The sequence below is a fragment of the Neopsephotus bourkii genome, unplaced genomic scaffold, assembly GCF_033783945.1.
Source record: "Neopsephotus bourkii isolate Nb327-2 ecotype Australia unplaced genomic scaffold, CSIRO-AGI_Nbou_v1 NB_1433, whole genome shotgun sequence".
Taxonomy (NCBI): Eukaryota; Metazoa; Chordata; class Aves; order Psittaciformes; family Psittacidae; genus Neopsephotus; species Neopsephotus bourkii.
Genome location: NW_026901910.1, coordinates 3,903,317 through 3,923,296, shown reverse-complemented (window position 1 = coordinate 3,923,296; position 19,980 = coordinate 3,903,317). Strand labels below are relative to the sequence as shown.

General features: G+C 48.4%; 2 protein-coding genes across 5 annotated transcripts in view; both read left to right on the top strand.

Moving 5' to 3' along the window:
* TBCEL (tubulin folding cofactor E like) overlaps positions 1 to 19,980 on the top strand; it is a 320,977-nt gene that overhangs the window by 227,890 nt on the left and 73,107 nt on the right. The window lies entirely within an intron of this gene.
* The window catches only part of GRIK4 (glutamate ionotropic receptor kainate type subunit 4), a 177,884-nt gene that overhangs the window by 114,974 nt on the left and 42,930 nt on the right, over positions 1 to 19,980 (top strand). For all 4 annotated transcript variants that reach the window (XR_009727721.1, XM_061368511.1, XM_061368510.1 and 1 more), the window contains exons 4-7: positions 853 to 950; positions 4,190 to 4,355; positions 8,266 to 8,444; positions 11,521 to 11,574. Coding sequence is in view for 3 of the 4 variants with exons in the window: in XM_061368511.1 (XP_061224495.1) it covers positions 853 to 950; positions 4,190 to 4,355; positions 8,266 to 8,444; positions 11,521 to 11,574 (497 nt within the window). In the remaining variant the exon portion in view is untranslated. The remainder of the gene's footprint in view (positions 1 to 852; positions 951 to 4,189; positions 4,356 to 8,265; positions 8,445 to 11,520; positions 11,575 to 19,980) is intronic.

Here is a 19,980-nt window from a genome sequence, read left to right as displayed (position 1 = left end):
AGGCAGGTCTGGTATCTCAGAATAAGTTGTGGCCAGCACATGTTCAGATGAGCCTTTTGGAGTCTGGGGATTCAGGCGGAGGGGCTCTTGCCTTCTGTTCGCAGGGCTTTGCCTGCACAAGCTGCTGCAGGAATGCTTGTGAGCATCATGGTTGATTGGGATGGCAGCAGGGAAGTGACACCAGCTGGGCTAGTCCTTGGAGTGCCATTTGGCTTAATTTGTGCTGTGAATTAAAAGGACAAAAGGTTGCAGTTTAACCTGGGAAACTTGAGGGGAAGAGATTTAACTTCTTCATTTTGTCAGAGTCGGTTTATTGTTCTGCTAACCTGGGTGGCATGGAGACAGGAGTTTAACTACTGCCGGGGAAAAACCACAAATGAAAAACAGTAATGTGATCCTTGTTATTACCACTGAGCTCTGCAGAGGGTGAGGGAAGGAATTCATACACGTTTGTTTGCTGCTGGATGATGCTTTGAAGCCAGGCGACTGCTGTGCTTAGCATCTTCCATAAACTTTAGTTACTGTTTTGTCTTGGAGAACGGCAGTGGGGCCAGAAAAGGATATTATAAGAACAAACCCTTCTGAGTTAAAGAAGAGATACTGGGGCTTTGGGGAGAGTTCAGGTGGGATGTAGAAAGGCTGGGAAAAGCTGGATGGGAGGGTGTCACAGGCAGGGGGGCAGTGCTTCAGAGGGAAGAGTGGAATTTTAGGGGGACATAAATGGCAGAGATATGTTTTGTGGAGGAGATGACACCACATCCTTATAAGGTGCAGTAGGTACTGTAAGCATGTCTGTCTCCTCGACACCGAGGATGAAATCTAATGCATGTTTCCTCTCTCTGGTGCCCACAGTGTGTCAGATTCTCCCCAAAGGAGTGGTGGGTGTCCTGGGACCTTCCTCGAGCCCAGCCTCGAGCTCTATTATCAGCAATATCTGTGGGGAGAAAGAGGTAAGTGGATGAGTTCCGTCTTGGAGTAAGTCTGTGCCATTGTGCTGACTGACTTGACCCTCGTGCTCAGTGGAGGTGACGCAGGAGTCCTGGCTCCTTCCTCCCAGGGTTTCACAGCAGCCTGGGGTGAGAGCAGAGTCACCCACCATGGGTAAGGGACATGCAGAGATCCCGACCCATTCCCCAGCCCATGTTCTTCATGTTGTCCTTCCAATGGAAGGTGCTCTTGGTGGGCTCCCATTGCAGTAGTGCTTCCCGCTGGCTGCTGCCGGCTGCCCGGGTTCCTTGGGAACACCTCATTTTGCTGCTGATTTACAAAGTATGGATGAGGTTTTTAATTTACCACTATACTGAGCAGCAGTGCCATCTGTACAGATCCCATGCAGAAGGGCTTTCTGCAGCCTTGAAGGGTTTCATCTGAGGTTCTTGTGACTATGCCAAGTCCCAGCCAGAGCTGCACAGCTCGCTGCAGCTTCCAGCTCTGCCTTACGCTGCCTTCTCCCTTCTGCCTCTTGAAGTCCTTGTTCAAGTCTGGTGTTCTGTCCCCACATCCCAGTTATAAAGCGGAGCAGTGACATTGCCTCCATTAGATAGGGGAAGTGAGGTACATTCCTATGGTATTCCAGGTCATCCTTAGCAAAGATGACTTGCTGTAATCGTCTTATCTGCTATATTGTCCTTCCCATGATCTGCCATGGCTTCTAATGATCCAAGCTGACAGCTTGGTTCACAGCCCCTTCTCTTAAGTCATATGTTCTTGCAGCATCTTCCTTTTGCATTTCTTTCCTTGTCCTTGCTTTCATCTGTATCACTGTTTACTTCAGCATCCCTCATGTGCCACCCCATGCAAACCATATGGGGTGCAAAAACCAAAGCTTGCCCTGGCAGGTGCAAATCCTGGCCGGAATTCCTGGATGTGACCTGACTTTGTGCACATACTTGGAAAGCTGCACCCCTTTCAGTTCGCTGCTATTCCATCAATGCAAACCCCTTTTATCTGTGCCCAGGCTATGTGCTTGATTTAATATTGTATAAGCCTTGAACCATCCTGCACTCATCTGGCTCTGCTCAAGGGAAAAGAAACCGAGTTCTCTTCACGTAGTTCATCCCTTTAAAGCCAGATAACATCTCTCAGCCTTTCAGTGGCCTCCCTCTGGAGCCCAGGAGGGGAGTGCCTGGAAGTGAGCACTGTAAATAATTTGCATTCACAAATGACTGCTGTTCTTTGTTCCCTGCAACCACAAGTGTTGAAGAGGAGGAAGAGAACTGTTAGACCTAGTGCTTTTGGCTGCAGCGGGATGGGTCTCTTGAGAGCACTTTGTAGTGCTTTTTCCAGCTAAACGTCCCAGACATGTGAGCCATCCCAGGTAAAGGGAACTCTGCAGTAACAGATTGCAAGTGTTTTTCCCCTGAAATTCATATTCAGAGTCTCTGATCTAAGTCTCTTCGTTTCTTTTTGCTTGCCAGCAATGAAAAGTGAGTTCTATTGCCTTTCTAAGGTATTAGATTCTCAAGCTTGATTTCGGCTCCCCTCCTAGTGATGTAAACCTACAGTAACTCCCTGTGATTTGTATCACAGTAGCATCAGTTGGTGCTGCTGTGTTAAATGGGATATAGCAGCCCAGCCAAAGCCATTGTACTTACAGCCATCCATCAGGTGAAGGAAAGCATCCCCATTTTACCACCAAATGGTGGAGTGACTGGCCTGGTGCTCACCAGGAGCCTGTGGTATAACTGGGGGAGATGAATTGTGTCTCCTGTGTTAGCTTTCTAGTGCCTTTAGCTTAAAGATGTCTTTTCCTTGTGTCCAGAAAGGGGTGTTGCAATGGGGCAGAGCTCTTGGAAAGGAGAAGAGGGCTCGGAGGCTGAAGGTGAGGTCTGAACCATGGCCATGGGGGCTTGCAGGGATTGCCAAGGTGCTGACTGCTTTCACCTCTCTTCCCTGGTAGTGGGTGTTACTGGAAGTCTCAGGCTCCATCTGGCTCCCAAGAACGATCAGTGTTCTTGTACTGGAGCTGCCTTGTCTGCTCTGGTTAAAGGAATTTGCCTTTTGCTTACAGTTTTCTTCTCTCCCTGTTCCCACAACCTGGGATGAGGGCTGCGGGCTGGAATTAAGGCAGATAGCAGCTTATTACTCTCTAACTTTCCTATTGCTAACCAAACAGCTTATGCTGTCAATAAAGCAGCCATTGCAAAGTACTAACAACCTTTCCCACGAGGAGAGAGATGGGAGGCATAGGACGATAGCTTCTGGAAGGACTAATAATGGAGGAAAAGAGGACTTGACACTCGTGTAATGAAGCCGAAGCAGATGTTTCCCTTTCTCTGTCTTCTCTTCCTTCCGAAGAATTCATTCAGCAAAAAGAAAACACTATTCCTTGTCCTTATTTAGCCCTCTGTGTCTGAGCTTGGTCTGTCTGTTCCCTCTATGCAAAGCTATGAGGTGTGCAGCAGAGCCGCCTTGGAGGGAGCCCTCGGGCTGTTCCCTGCTCCCCCTTCCCCACATTCCCTGGATATTCCTCTCCCACCTCCTGCTCTGCTCTGTTAATGACACGCACATCACTATTAGGACTTGGGGTTAAGTCCCATTGGAGCTTGCCCACCGTATGGCCACCAGTTACCTCTCTGCTGATCAAAACAGTCCAAAGCTTCTGGCTGCTGCATCTGTTCCTCTCCCTCCTGAGCCTCACCGGTGCAGGGTCATCTTGTTCTTCCCTTCATCTCTCCTAATTACCTGATGACACATGGGTACTGCGGGCAGAGGTGGGTTTGCAGCACTCCATCCATCTAGCACACAGCAAAGGGCTGGGGGGTTCCAGCATGGGCTCTAACTCCCTGCCTGCAAAGCTGCCTCTGAATTTACCCAGGCAACAAGCCCAAAATGAAGTGGGGGCCCGGCTGCAATTAGTACCCAAGCTAATTAGGTTGAACTCATCCGGTCTGGTTTCCTGTGCTGTAATCACAGCCCCCATTGCCTTTCTCTGAGTGGCTCAGCAAGACTTTTCCTGCTCCACTCCTTCCCGTGGCTTCTTGTTGCTGTGATAATTATTTTCCTCCGCTATTGCACAGATCCCACCCTCCTCTCTTCACTCTGGCGATGCTTCTGCAGTTTTATTGGGATATTTCACTTTCTGCCCGCTGTGCGTTTCGCACCAAAGGTCCTTTTTTTGGGTAGATTTACTTGGTTTTATTCCTTTTTCCTCTATAATTGTGTTTTCTTTCCCCTCCTCCCCGTTTAGGTTCCTCACTTCAAAGTGGCACCGGAGGAATTCCTGAAGCTGCAGCTCCAGCGGTTCACCACCCTCAACCTCCATCCCAGCAACACCGATATCAGCGTGGCCGTGGCAGGAATCCTGAATTTCTTTAACTGCACCACTGCCTGCCTCATCTGTGCCAAAGCTGAATGTAAGTCATTGCCAGGCTGGGTTCGGCTGCCCCTCTGCACCCAGCGCCTTCTCTTCTACCTCCCTCTGCATGTCTGGTGCCTGCTGGAGAAGGTCCCACAGGTAGTGCATGTGAGCATCTCTCCTGGTTGTGGTGGCAGGGTCTCTTCTGTTTGCAGCAGGTCAGCACTCAAGCAGAGCAGCCTGACCCAGTGGTGCCCTGCGGGGCAGGTTTCCCACTCTGTTGCCCCGTGGAGGTGTTTGTGAGAGGAGGAAAGGGGATGGGGAGCGACTTGCCTGCCTTCTGTTTGACAATCTGAAGGGTGTTTTGCTTGCACAGATGGGTTTATATGGAGAAAAAAAAAGAAAAAAAAGGCTTAGTCTTGTTTCTGGAGATTATTTTAGGTAAGTAAAGCTTTTTGAAATATGCCTTTCCCAAACCCGTGTGCCGTTTGTGGCCTAAAAGCAGGACTTGATTAATAGTCAATACACCGCATACCCTCTCGGGCTCTGCAGCCATACATCTGCTGGTAATTGTGCATCTGGATGCTAAGGCATTCACCTCAGCAGGACCGTATTCATCTTGGCATAACTTCCCCAAGGTGGCAGGAGCAGGGTTTGTAGCACAGTGGTTAAAGTGTGTCCTGTGCTTTTTAAAGTCAGTGTGTGGGTAGGTGGCTGCTGCGTAGTACCCACACCAGTTGTGCTTTCATTATCCTGTAGCCAGGTTTGTCAGTGCTAGAGTTGATCGTGCAAACAAGCCTAGAAAAGGGGCTTTGAAAAGGCACGTGGATCCAGGTAGAGCTTTGGGATACTGGCAAGAGCTTAGCAGTGTCTGACAATGGGGCCAGGATCCTTTATAGCTAGCCCTGGGCAACCTTCACACCACCAGCAGTGTTGTGGCAGGCTCCTGCACAGGAACAGACAGAATAAGAGTCTCTTTGCCTTTTCTCTTTGATTTCAGTACCCTGAGGAGACCACATCCTCAGCTCATGTAAGTCATTAAATTGCCTTGAGGAAACATGCTCAGATTTACCCTAGCAGAGGACCTGACCCAAAAGGATGCCATTAAAATCATGTAAATGGTCTCCTGCATTGCTTCTGGTGCTGAAATTTTTCATTGTCTAAGCTTAATTTAAGCAAAATGGAAGAAAAATAGAAAGGAAGAGGAGATAATGAGGTTTTCTCACCTACATGCTCACAGCTCTGTCCTTGCACGGCTGCTGGGCACAGAGCACACATAGGCATCGTCACACTGCTGTGCTCCCCTGCCCTAATCCTCAGGTACGTGCCAAAACATGCAGGCGTCTCCCATGGAATACAGCATGATTCTTCTTTTAACTGGATCCAAACCTTGGGAACCAAATAGCTCACATTAAAATAACACTCCTTTAATTGAATCACTTCCATTAGTTTCACTCTGGTATTGCTGGATAACCCAGTATTTAGGATGCGCTGCTCAACCCGAGTCCTTCCCAGACCCAGGGAAGCAGTGGGATGGGTGCCGTTCATGCATCCTGCTCTTTGTGCCCAATAAGGACCTTTTCTGAGCTAGGCTTAAAGCACAACATGCTCTCACTATCATGGAGTGCAGAAAAGGTATAACCCAGCTTCATGTAGGAGCGCAAGCCCTCATTTTCCCTTAGGACAGGTAGTGCTCCTAATCACAGTCCTTAAACAAGTAACGTAAGGCGCTTTGAGTTTTTGGAAGGTTCCCTGGAGGCAAATAGGGGAGCATACGAGCTATCTGCTCATCAGTGAGGAAATGGTGGTTTGAGGGATGTTGTTATTTAGGTCCCAGGAGGGAGAGTCATAGCTGTTTTGGTTTAAGTACAAGGCTGTGTGATGGGGCTCCTGGGTCCTATCCCGTCACGCTCATGCTATCACTGTAAGGAGTCGCATCCTTTCTCTAGGGACCGATAGTAGTTTCTTCTGGCAGAAGCAGAAAATGACCCTTGAAGTCAATTGAACTTGGGCCAGCCTAAGTGTAATGGATGGTGAACAGAATGGCGTTACGTGACTCAGTTTCTCTGCAGTGTGAAACAAATTAGGTAGTTTGTGAACTGCTCTGAAGTGGCTACAAGGTAGGGTCTGATATGCTGGAAACGATCATTTCCTTGAACCAGAGGACATCAAATGCTTCCTTTTTAGCCTGTCCTATTTCCTCCTCTCTGTGCCTGATGTGCTTTAGAAACCTTGCAGCTGGGCTCTGCCTTCCTCACTTCCTCATCACAGAGGCCAGGGTGGCTTTGGTACCCGAGACTTGTGCCCCAGTGAGCTGTGGCTGGAGGAGGAGGCAGCAACAGTGGTGCTCATGTAGTCAGCAGAGAGAAAAATGAAGAGGAAGCTGAGGGTCTGTTATGAATCACAAACCCATAGCCGCTGGCAGAGGGATGCTCTCCAGTTTGCAAGATTAACTTAGAGCTGAGAAATACAACCTGCAGTGCTAAGGAGCAGGATCTGATTTTATTTCTGCAGGAAATTAAATGGAAAATGTGCTTTTCCAAGGGGGATGGCTGAAGATTTCCCTCCAGATGCCCATGCCTTCCGTGGATTTATGTCCCCTTGAAAGTCACGTTGTGGTGTAAATCTGGGTGTGCAGAGTAGCGCAGCTTTCCCTTCACCTTCTGGTGGATGAGCACTTTCATACAGTCCAAGTGTGGTTAGGCTAAGAGTAGAGCTCTGACTTGAGGATTCAGTTTGCTTCTGGGACATCATTCTGCTGATGGTTCTGTTCTTTTCGGTTTCCTTCATGCAGCTTTCCCCCTTCTTTTTGGACCATCTTTCTGTAGGGATGGGACATGTGTCTTGCTGATGATTACATCTGGTGGACTCTCTGGTTAATCAAACTTGACAGGAAGTAATTTCATGCTGAAACTCAGCAGCTGGGCGGAAGAGACAGACTATCAAATATTCTTTCTTGACTAAGGAAAGCTGCAGCAAGAGCTTTGATGTCTTCCTAGACATCAAGGAAGCTGTGTTGGAAGGAGCCCTTGCAGTGACCTAGCTGCAGGAAGAAGCTTGAATGAGAAGTGTTGAAGGCAGTAGGGCACAAGTCCAGGCAACCTGGGACTCATCCACGTGGGTGCTCACTAATTACTTACTTTGTTCGGCTCCCATTTGAAGGGGGAGCCTGGTCCTGCACTCAGCTCAGTGTGAGCATGAGGGAGGCAGAAATGCTGATGGCAAGGCAGAAAGAAGAAGGCAGGCTTTGTCTTTGCCCACTGATGGAGCCACTGGGCTGCTAACACTGTCCTACATCAATCTCTAATTCCTCTATAAGGCATCAAACATGCTGGTTTGTTTTATTGTTGGCTTCTGTGTTGCTCTAGGAATCCCCAGCCCACAGGTAATTCTGCACTGTGCCAGGGCCATGCTCCCAGTTTTTGTCACATATTTGTATGTAGACTTAATGTTGTATTTTAGCAATGATCTCTGCTTTGTCTGACTCTCAGCAGAGCTCTCCATCCTCAGGGATGCGAGCCCTTGGAAGACAGCAGCTCCCATCAGAGTGCTGTAAGCTCTCCAAACTGAGTCATGCCTTGCAGGGCACTTCATTTGGGAGGTAGTAATGACAAGGCTTAGGAGAGGGAATCATCCTGCAACAACCAGAGCTATCCTGCATGCAGGAAAGTAGTGGAGAAATTGTGTGGACCCTGGGGTCCTGACCAAATTTGTATCAGCAATCTTCTCCTCTCCTAAGAAGCTTTGTCTGGAGTACAGCTGGAGTAACTCCATCATTTCCCATTGCCTGGGAACAGACCCAGGCCCAAGCAGTGAGCCTGTGCTGCAGCCCCAAATCCTTTCCTTTGCACAGAACTGCAGGACTGCTTCCTGCTGGGAATGACTATGGGCTATGGAGAAACGCTTTGTGAACCAAGCAGAAAATTAAAGGTGTCTGCTTTTTTTCCCCCCCTACCTTTTATTTGAAGGCCTTTTAAACCTCGAGAAGTTGCTTCGGCAGTTCCTCATTTCCAAGGACACTCTCTCGGTCCGGATGCTGGATGACAGCCGGGATCCTACCCCTCTCCTAAAAGAGATCCGAGATGACAAAACAGCAACCATCATCGTACACGCCAATGCTTCCATGTCTCATACCATTCTGCGGAAGGTAAGGGTCTCTTGAGCATCACAGCTGTAAAGGCTGCTGCTTTCACTGCGTGCAGGATGTAAGCATGCATGTGCAGGGGTTGTATGACAGTGGAGTGTAACAATCCCTGCAGTAACACTGGAAATGGGGAATTGCCACTGATGGAGTTTCTGGGGAAAACAATTTGCTCTCTTTCCAGGACTCTCTCTATAGAAGCAATGATTCAATTGCTCTGAGCTGATGTGTTTGCTTTCTAGAAGTGGTGTGTGCTTGTGGCTCCTGCTGCCATCAAACAGCCGTGGAGAACTGCTATAGGCACTCTGGAATCAGTCAGTCAGTGCCATGGTTTCCGCTTTTTATCTCCAACTCCATTTATAAGTTTTTGCTTCCTTTTTTATTGCCTTATTAACCGAGATTTTGGTTTAATCATGTTTATTTTTAAGTGGTCTCTTGCTGCAGTTTTTAGCATTTGGTTTGATAGACTACTTCAAAATTGAGCAGTGGCTCCAGATGGAACTACAAAGTTGTGTAGAGTTTCCCACATCCTGGAAGGAACAAGAAGGACTTTACTGAATGGAAGCAGGATCCAGGCAGTGGGGTCCTCCCTGTTGGAGCAGGCTTCACCTATGGTGTCCTGGCTGCAATGTCAGGGACTCAGTCATTCAAAGGCATTGACTATACCAGATTTATTCCTGGTGACAGGCAGCAGAAACCATTAGAGCTGTTTTAATTATTCCCTCCCACCTGCCCTAAGATCTTTATTCCCCTGCTTGCGTTTCAAAACAGGCAGGTTTGGGGTTTTTTGGGTCCCTTTTATGCAGGGGGAAGGTGGTGTGGTTCTTTACTTCTCTCTTCCCTCCTGGTCCTTAGTGCTGCCTGGCTGCTGAGGGCTGTCCCCCTCCTCTGTTGCTATAGTGACTTCCCACCAGCACACAGCAGTGCTCTTCATGCACCCGCCGTCTCCCTTCCCTTCTTGAGCATCCTTCTGCCACGACTGATAAAGATGTCAGAGATTGCCATGATTTTTCAGCACCCGAGTAAAACCTAAAGCAGTCTTCCCAGCTAGAGGATTGCAGGAATGGAAGGTAATAAACAATGAGCTTCTGATCTGGTAACTTCCTTCACACTGGGAGGCTGAAAAGTGTTTTCTTTATAGAGGTACAAGCAGAATAAGGAGTGAGGTTGTGGTGAGCGCATGGGTACATCATTGGCCTCTGCCCACAGGTCACCAACAGCAAGACAAATGTGCTATTGCTTTGAAAGTGCCTTGTGCTGGACGTGCCTCAAGAGACCAGTCCTGGCCTCGCACAACAAGAGAAACTGCAGTTTCTCATCTCTTACCCTCCACATATGGTCTGGAGACACATGGTTGCTTCCTCGATTACCAGCCTCTCCCGGCTGCCCACCTGCCAGCGGGCATGTGAAATGGATGGGAGTGATGCTCGCAGGAAGCGCTTTGTTGCTCGCTTTGATTTTCTGCCCTTGAAATCAAATGCACTGACTTCAAAGGGGGTCAGGCGAGGAGCTGATATTATCACTGTCCCCAGGAAGGGAAAAGGGAGGGAACTGGGTGCCAGCCTTTATTGTGTAGGGCTTAAAAATGAGGCCAGTGACTGAAAGGCAGGGCTGCAGCCTCCTCTGGAGTCATGGTGCTCTTGTGGTCAAATAGCTTTGGTGGGTCCATTTTGCCACTAGTGCAAAGGACAGGGTGACAGTGTGCAATCAGAAGGCTGGATACAGCCAGTCCAATCCGTGATCTGTCAGTATCCATAGATCCCTGCTGTCCATGTCAACTCCCACTGCAATAGTAGTGGCCTTGTTTTTTCACAGAAATAGGTGAGGAACAGGGAAGGATGCGACCTAAGCAACCTCTTTGTATCTTTCCTGCATTCACTTTCTGTTGTAACCACCCTCCAGTTTCTGGGGGAGATGGGAAGTGACTAAACCCAAGCTGCCTTTGGTCCTTCCCTCTCTGCCTCCAGCTCCTCTGTGTGATCTGGGGTGCTGGGCAAACCTCTTTGCCAAGGTCGAGAAGCATGGTTTGATACCAGCTGTGCTTGGCAGTGAAACACGGGCTTGCAGGAGGATCTGCAGATTAATCCCCCACTTTGCGGAGCATCTGTTCCCACAAACAGCTCCTTGTTTACTGGGAGTTGTGAGGTTTGGAAAAAGACCTCAGTGATCTGGGCTGGGATCTCTAGAAGAGATCACATGGAAAAATCTGTGTCCTTCACTCTGCATCTCCATATGCTTTTACCCTTCTTGTTGACTATTTCTGTGGCCACTGCATCCGTGTCTAAATTCGGGAGAACAGGTTTTGTTACTCGGTTTCATTTGTGCTAGTTAATTTATAGGGCTGGAGCCCAAATCTGACAGATACATGTGGGAAAACCACCAGTGGGGTGACTGTCCATTTTCTCTACCTCCAGAAGAGCTTTTTCTGCCTTGCTCTCAGCATCACGGTGTTCGTGGTGAAAGGAGACAAGCCCTGCACTCTCCCAACTCGTGCATCCCCTCATTATGTTCAAAAAGATGTTAGTAGCTGAACAGCAGAAAAGCAGCAACCTCCAAACATGCAGTATGCCCAAGGAACTCCTCAGTCCAAGGGGCTCTTGAGGCCTCGGGCCACCGTATCCCACTTCGCCTTGCTGGGTATGGGCATTGCTGTGGGGATGCAAAAGCTTTTGCTTCCAATGGGCATCTTCCTTCCAGGTTGTCCTTGTCTGGAGTGGGGCCACATGCAGAAATCCCCATGTGTGATGTTGCAGAGGGAGCAGAGATGGTCACAGGGGACCGGAGCTGCTGCTCATGCAACACTGGGTGGTTTCTCTCTGCCAGGCAGCCCCATGTCAATGCTGATGCAGAGAGGAGACCTCAGGGGTAGGCTCAGTCCTGCTGAAAGATTGGTTCCCCAGACTTCATTTTCACAGGTCAAATCGTGCTGCTGTGTCCCACCTTTTCCCTCCTGCAGGAAGACAGCAGCGCTTGCACGGAGCGATAAGGATGAAGAAGCAAATGTGGTCCAGTCTCTGCCTTGCCGGAGTGGAGATTGAAGATTGTCAGGCTCTGGTCTAATCTCCTTTCCTCTCCTTCACAGGCAGCTGAACTGGGAATGGCGTCTGCCTATTACACGTATATCTTCACTAATCTGGTAAGGCATTTCTCTCTGCTTTTCTCCTGTGTGCGTGTAGAGTCATGTTAATGGGAGCTGATCTCCCTGGCCCATGGGAGCATTGGGAAGAGCGACGTGCTTGCGGAGCTGGAGTTTTGCAGTGGAAAGGGGATGGAAGCAAGTAGAGGTGTCCCCTTGCAAACCTAGTTATCAGGCAGGGGAAGTCTTGCCCTGGTCTTTAGGAGGTGAAAGCTGATGGGCTCCCCACAGAACTGATTGATCCCAAGGATTTGCAGGCACGGAAATGGTGCAATGAGATGTGTGGGTCCTTGGGAAGCCTCGGCAGATGGGTGGCTGCTGACCCATCTGAGGGGCTCAGGAGGGTTTTGGTGGAGATGTTAGCCCTTTACCCATGGGGTAGGTTGCTTGGGGTGTGTATGTGGAGGGCACCACAACCCTGTGCTTTTTTGCTTTGCCTCCAAGAGCAGCTGTGTAAGACAAAGGAAAGATGATACCATAAACATCGAGAGGCAGAGCAGGGTATATATTCAGCATGGCCCCTGGTGATTTGGCTTTATAGCTACTAATAACATTAATGGGGGGATCGTGTGGTTAAATCCCTGAGTACTGTGCTAAACAAGGAGTAATGGGCTTAGGCAGCAGCAGGGGGAAACCCAAAATAAACACGAGAGCAACTTCTCTTGCTGCAGCAGCTACAAGGCTCTTGAACCAGCTGCCAAGTGGTGTGAGGGAACGCTGCCACTGGGGAAAGCAGATACCTACCTATTAATGCTGGCGTGGGGATGGTGGGGACTTGAGTGCGGCAGGATAGGGCGGATGATGAAGTGGAGGTGCCTTCCAACCCTAAATGATCCTCATCTTCTCTAATTTCTATTAATATTTATGCCAGGGTGTGCGTGTGCCAGGAAAGCCGGGAGCTGAATCACGCTTTGTGTTTGGGTGGGAGACAGACAGGAATGGATGGAGCCAAACATGTAGGCAGGAGAGGAGGAGGGGGAAGGAGTGAAATGGGGGTTTGAAAGCCAAGAGAGCAACTGGGACAGAGAATAAAAAAGGGGTAGGGAAAGGAGCTGTCAGAAAAAGAGAAAAAGGCAAAAAATAGAAAACCCCACACGCTTCCTACCTGAACTAATAGCATTCTGGTTCCTGCTTAGTGCTCAATGCATAGGTCCTAATGTTGCTCAGTATCAGTCCAGCAAGAACAAGCTTCACTGCTCCTGTTTATTCCTGTGCAAATGGAACTAGCCAGGAAAGCAAAAGCAAGGGATGAACCAAGGGGGGATCAACCAGTGATAGAGACTGGAGGAAGAGCTGCGCCCTTGGGAGGCCGCTTGTTTCAAGGCAGTGGCTGCTGCTTTGTGACTTCTCACCCCCAGTACAGGCCCTGAGATGGAGTGTAGCTGTGCTGGTGGAGCTGGTAAGGGACAGTGGCCATCCCCATCAGGTCCTGCTCACAACACTAACCCACTCCAGTCACTTCCCAGTCCCAGCAAGTAGTTTTCCTGTTGTTTTCTGCTCACAACAACTGTGTTGCTGTGCACCCCATGGACCGGGACTATGCACGTGGTAAGGGATTCTATTTGCGCATCACCAGCAAAGTGGAGTCTGTGTTCATAGATGGTGTTCAGAAAATAGAACTGTAAAAACTGAGGTCCCCACCACTGCCACCACACTAGTTTCAAGCACGGGTATGATTAAACTTTTGCTTGAGGTCCGAAGGTGATATTTGTCTTTGAAACCCATTCATTTAGTGTAATGCAGTTATGGCAGGTGAGAAAGAAATGAGTTTTGTTGCCATTCCCTCGCACAGGGTTTTAATCTCTTTACCCAGGTTATTTTACCACTTCTTCCAAAAGACCAGCCCTCAGCAAAACTGCATTTTTGGCAGGGACTGTTAAAGGTGACATCGGGCAAAACCTGGGCAGATGGAAGAGGTGTTTAAGGAAATTAGTAATATTTAAATGGGGATGAGAGATGGGAAAGAGCAATTTAGACTAATAAATCTGGAGGGATTACCAAGCTCCTAATGAACCCTCTGAGGTTTTTTGCAGTCGCTGCCTAATAGAAAAGATAAAATCATAGTGAACTGCTGTCAAGGGGAGCAAGAAAAAAGATGGCTTTAAATGGAGGGAGAGCCTATCAGAAGGGGAATAGGCAGTCTGTATAGCATTAAGCTACTTGGAGGTGGAAAAAACAGAAGAGAAAAGGGGATAAAATGCTGAATTAAACACCTGCCCTGCGGCTCTGGAGGGGAATTCTATCTTCCAGCATTAATTTTACCTAATAAGCACATCCCAGCCGACAGCTAGTTGTATGTCTCAGCATTTCCCTCTGCGGAGCGTTAGATGGAGGCAAGTTGCTGCAGCTCCCATGGCAAGGACCCATGGGAGAGCGATTTGGGGGTGACAGCTCCTCCGTAGCCAGCCTGAGGACTGCAGGGAGCAGTCAATGGGGAGGCAGAGCAGCACGGGAAAGCAGATGCCAGCCTTTGGCAGGAGATGGAGGGAGCAAATGAGGAGGAAGTCCTCGGGCCCCCGATGCATTTCCATCAGAGCCGAGGCGAGCAGGCTGATGTAAAAATATCCAGAGGCTAATTTACTGTGTGCAAATTCATTATCAGCCTCCTTCAGCCAGCTCAAGGGACCCTTTCTGTCACTAACACAAGCTCCAGGAGTCCTAATGATATTCACAGAACAGAACAGGTCTGGTGCGTTTTTCTTTCCCATGTCCATCATCTGTGTACGTGGTACTCATGGCAACTGAGCACCCTCCTGTCCTCAGTCCACTTGCAGGAAATCTCAGTCTCTCAGTTTCTTCCTGGCATCTCCACGTGCTGACAAACTTCCTTCCTCTGGGAATTACCCTTCTGGGAGGGTTGAAATGTCCTGAACTAATGGCAAATGCTGCCCCAGGGCATCTTCCCTTCCCCACTCCCCAGCGCCTTATGACCATGTAAAGGGGTGAAGGTGTGCTCCATAATAATAGTAGAAATATAATAATAGTAATAATAAATAATAATGATGATGATGATGATAGTGCTTAAGTAGAGCATTGAAAAAATAAACGTTCCTCTTAGTGCTGGGAATCCTTGAATTCACCAGTGCAGAGCAGAAGGGGTGTTGGGTGCCTCCAGAATCCTGTGCTACAGTTAATTCTTTTAGCCTATTAATTCTGTTGTAGCTTGTTATTTTTGCCTTCTTTTTCCTCTCTTATTTTTCATTATAACTTATGGACCTCGGGCTGGGTTTAAATTTCACAACATTTATCAAGGAGATTAGATGGAATTAATTGAAACAATTAAAATTATTGCTGTAAGAAGGAAGGTGAAAAGAGTTTTACTAGTGCCCTAAGTCAGATGGTCTGTTCAGGGGATGCACTTTTGCTACCTGACAATACTGGGCACAGGTGGTGTGGCTGATAAAAAAGCTGCCATGTTCCATTTCCAAAGGCCAGCTGAATCAGTTGTGGTTTGGGGTTTTTGTTTCTTGTTTTTCCTTCTTTGGTTAGTGATTTATGAAGAGGTTGGTCTTTATATAGGACGAAGTTATTAAAGCCCTACTGTTTTTCAGTGGCAGCTTGTCATTACAGTACCATCCTTTGGAAGGAGGGAAGGATGTAAAGTAAAGCAGAGAGATAAAGTGGACTACAGCTTAATGTTTGACCAGGGTTGTAACACTGAAGTTTCCAGTCCTGCCTGGTGAAATTACCTTCTCTTGGTGAAATGATCTTCTCTTTCTGTGCCTGCTTTCATGGCGTGGGCTCCAGCTTGGGTTATAGTGTTTGGCCTCACTGCACCAGGTTTGCTGGCCGCAAACCCCCTTGCTTTCTTTATGCGAGTGAGAAGGTGGACTCTCTTGTTGTGCTTTGACAGATTTTACCTTGCAGTCCAGCCAGCCTTCCTGTTGTTAGGAGCTGATGCAAACCTTTTTGTAGAGCCCCGATCGTTCTCTGGATTTATGGTTCATATTTTCCATGGCATGTGGTAGCAGGGCAAACAAATCAGGGTTTGCAAGGATGCCAAAGCAATTTCTCCTCATTCTAGTTAGCATGAGAAAAGGAAGATTTAGATGAAGCAATAACTATACTTCCCTGCGTTTTGCTGCCTGTGCTACCTTACCTGCCTGGGTCTTCTTTATGTGTTGTTCAGAGTCCATCCTGTGCTTGATTTCCAGTTGGTGAGTAAATCATTGTCTCAGATAGAGACCAGGCCCTCAGGTGTGCGAGCAAACCTCTCTTTTATCCTCTGCCCTCATGCTGTCTTGTCCTGTTTGCCTTTCAGTCTTCCTACCCCTTGTTTTCGGAGAGCTGTGCTTTCCAGGTCCCAACCTTAGCACTTGACCTCTTTTGCTCTTTGAGGATTTGTCACTTCAAGCCTCAGGCTCCCTGCAGGGAAGTTGCTGTAAATTGCTTTCACGAAGGATGTGGGCAATGTATTTTCCTAAAGTGCTCTCGTTTGAAGAACAGCCTCCAAAACTTAATAGCTCTCCTTGCATGAGGAGGTAAAAGACCCATCATTACCAGCATACGGCACATTGATGTTGTGATGCATCAGCTTCCTAAGAGCAATCAGATTATATATGGATGGTTCCCCTAAACTGTCCCCGAGTTCATTGAGATCGCAGTTCCTCTCTAACTACATGAATGGCCCCATAACAGTGCCTTGGGTAGGTCTCCCACATGCACTTACCTGCTTAAAAGGCCATGATTTGTTGCTGTGATGACTTTCTTCTTCCAGAGGAATTGATTTTTACATGTGGCCCATTATAAACCTATTGACTCTGTTAATAGTTTATAAACAAACTGAACCTTTCAGGAAAACCATAAAGCCCTTAATGTAATATTGTCCACTTGAGCAAAGAAATAGATGTGTTCTTACAGGAGCTTAGCAGTGATTAACAGACTGAGCAGCCCAGCCCTGAGGGCAAGAGGGTCCAGAGAGGCAAAGACAGGTATTTTCTCCACTGATACATCTAACAGAGGAAATCTGATGATCTCAGGGGAGAAATGATGGCAGTCCTTGGCATGCTTCTTATGGAGGAGAATGGGAGGTAGCACCCATCCCATGGGAAACTCATTCACTTGAATCTGTGTTCTGTTGATACGCGCTTTGTCCTATACTGGTACTCTTGCTGCTGTTAACGATCTCCATCAGTACGAGAGCAGTGTAAGGGACTTCAGTGACACAGGAGCCTAAAGTCTTTTCAAGCTCCTTATAAGGAAGCCATATGGTTGGGTGTCCCTGGAGGAAGACCAGTCCTTCTGCTCCCCTTTCTGTCAGCCAGGCTTGCTCTGGAGTCAAGATGCTGTTTGTGCCTGAACTGTAAAAACCTGCAGTAACTGCAGAGCAGTTGCACCACATCTGTTCCATGTAAATAGGACCAGGATGGTACTTCCTGCTCCTTAGGACTGAGCTTACTAGTCCTGCCACCCATGGCCTGGGGAGAGAGTCCTTGGACAGAGCTTTGTTTGCCCAAAGAACCAAGAGGTGAGCTCCATTAGCTCCTCTGTTTAACCCTAAACCAGTGACTCACGATGCACACTGGCACCCGGTGATGTCAGCAGTGAAGTCAGTAGAGCTGTGCTGACTTTGCACTAGCTGAAGGTTTGGCTCTTGTCTAAAAGCTGCCAGGCAATCTCAGTATGGGAATTGAAAGGCAGCATTTGGAGGATGACAGCTTTTCTAAGCACCAAATCCTCTTGAAATGGAAGTTTTTGCCAGAGTGAGAGCTTAATAGAGAAATGGAAGCCTTGGCCCAGTATTCTTCCTCCCATCCCACGTAAAAGTAGAGAAGGAACAGTGTGTTCTGGACCCACAGAGAGCTGAGCCTGGTGTAAATCAGCCTTCGCTGCCATCAGAGGGCCAGATCCTTGGCTGGGGCCGAGGGGAATGAGGTCAGTGCAGCATAGAGAGCTTGCAGCACCAGGCGTTTCTGCTGCTGAGCACTGGGCAATGGCAGTGACAGAGGGGGACTTGGAGGCTGTTAATCAGCAGATCCAAAAATCCAATGAAGTCCTTGCAGTGATTGAGAGAGGAAATAACTGTGTGTGTGAGAGAAAGAGACAGGAGGGAGATGGGCGTCTTGGAGTCACTGAACAAGTCCAGTTCTTTCCAGGGCTTTGGGATGGGGTAAGGGTGAGCCGGGTGTGGGAAGGTCTCAGGGTCACTATAAATGAAACAAGCCCATCTTTACATCTTTATCCTTGTCTCCAGTGTGCAGGTAAGAGCTCGCTGTCTCCCTGCTTCCCAGGTGATCCAGGTTATTAAAAATGTGATAAGAATCGAGTTGGGAGCGAGGTTCTGCGCACACAAATGGGATGCAGAACAATATCACCACCAAAATCAATAGAGCTGGAAGGAGCTCAATAGCTGATGCAGAGTGCTGAAGAGCAAAGCAGCAGTCTGCCGCTGCGGGCTGAGCAATTACTGGGAGCCACTCGCTGAAGTGAGACCGCAGCATGGCAGGGCAGGGGAGTCTCGAGGGCTCACAGCTTCACATGAAGCAATATTTGCTTAGGAGGCAGGCTGCTATGATGCTAATGATCATAGAACCATAGACTGGTTTGGGTTGGAAAGGACCTTAACATCATCCAGCTCCATCCCCCTGCCATGAGCAGGGATACCTCACACTAGACTGTGTTGCCCCCAAGGCTCTGTCCAGCCTGGCCTTGAACACTGCCAAGGATGGAGCATTTACTTCTTTGGGCAACCCATTCCAGTGCCTCACCATCCTCACAGCAAAGAACTTCTTCCTTATATCTAACCTGAACTTTCCCTGTTTTAAACCATTTACCCTTTGTCCTATTACTGCAGTCCCTGAAATGATCCCCTTCTTGGCTAGCCTTTCCATGCAGAAGTCCCCAACCTCTTCCCAGATTTGGGAGGGAGGATGTGATGGATGGCAGTAGTGAGGGAAGGCCTCAGCCATCCTTTGCGGGGTCTAGTTTAGTTTGGGAGTGGATCACTTAGGTGCAGATCTGGGAGGATACTTGATTAATGAGATGCTTATATATGAATGCTGACTTTGATGCTTTGCCTTGTAAGGCACGTTGTTAACCCACGTCTCTTCTAGGCTGAATTGTGCTGTCAGGTTTTTAATTGCCTGCCGGTTTTAGCTCTGCGCCTCAGTTTCCTCCTCTCTATTCAAGGCATAATAATTTCCTGGCAGGAGTCCCCAGGAGGCAAGGCAGCCCCCTCTGATGCTGATTTTGTACTCTGACACTCACTGTGCAGTGTGAGGAGCAGTGTGCTGCTGCTGTGTTACAGAGAGGGAAACAGGGCAGGAGGGGATCTCCATCAGAAGCCCACCAGCACATTGCAGGAGCCCTACTGCCAATGGGAGCTGAGGTGGGAGAGGACTGATGGGTGCCAAGTCCCAGTTGGGATCAGCTGGCCTGTGATGCGAATGTGCAAGTCAAGAGAGTAAAATGCTTGTACCTTATGGGTTTATGTTCCTAATGGAACAGAGAGTATAGCCTGTAAATCTCCTGATCCATAACTTGCAGCTAGCGATGCCAGAAAATCCAAGCTCATGGCTTTAAATTCGTGAATTACAGGGCTTGGTTGTGTGGCTTTTATTAGCCAGGTTCTCCAAATAGTCTAAATGTTCAGGTCACTCCATAGCTTTTGTGTGTTGCTGTAAAGTGAGAGTGCGGGTCGAGTGCTGCATGAAGCACAGAAACCCAAGAGTGATTTCATCCTCTAATAGCTCCTCCACTGCTGTCTCCCAGGGAACCCCTTTGTATTCAATTAGCTAATGTGTGCCTAGCACTTGGAAAATATAGAGTACTATAGAATCGCTAAGTGTTGTTATTTAACAGCACATATTTAGTGGTTGCAGCCCTGTATAGAAGTCAGAAAATCTACTCTGTAATTGCCTGGTGCTGCTGCAGAATTTGCTGTGATTTGAGCAAAGCCTGGGGATTTCTCTTCTCTAAAAGTTGATTAATTTTGGCTGCAGACCCTCTGGGCCTGCCTTCCCTGAGATCTCCTCCCACAGAATGATGGCTTTTGGTGGGTGCTTTAAAACAACAGGCTGAAAAGAGGGGTAAAAACGCAGGCAGCCAGGATTTGTGTACCTGGAATTCGCCTTGGCTTGATGCTTGATGGTCTTCTCTGTGCCCCAAGTTGGACTGGTTGGCATGAAGGAGCTGGGCTGAGATGGAGGGCAAAGTGCTGGTCAATCATTGCAATTGTTCTGGTGTAGGGAGGGGGGAAAGGCATTGGCAGTGCAATAGGAGGTGATGAGGGAGAAGCTGTTTGCGCCCATCTCTGTGATTCACTCCTTCTTGGGTTCACCAGGTATTTGTGCAGGCAGAGGAGGCTATAACAAGGTGCACCAGGGCTTGGAGTCCTCCTCTAGAAAGAACCTGCTGATAGGTGTGAGTTATTTTCCTAATGGCACCTTGCTTGCATTGCCTTGGAAA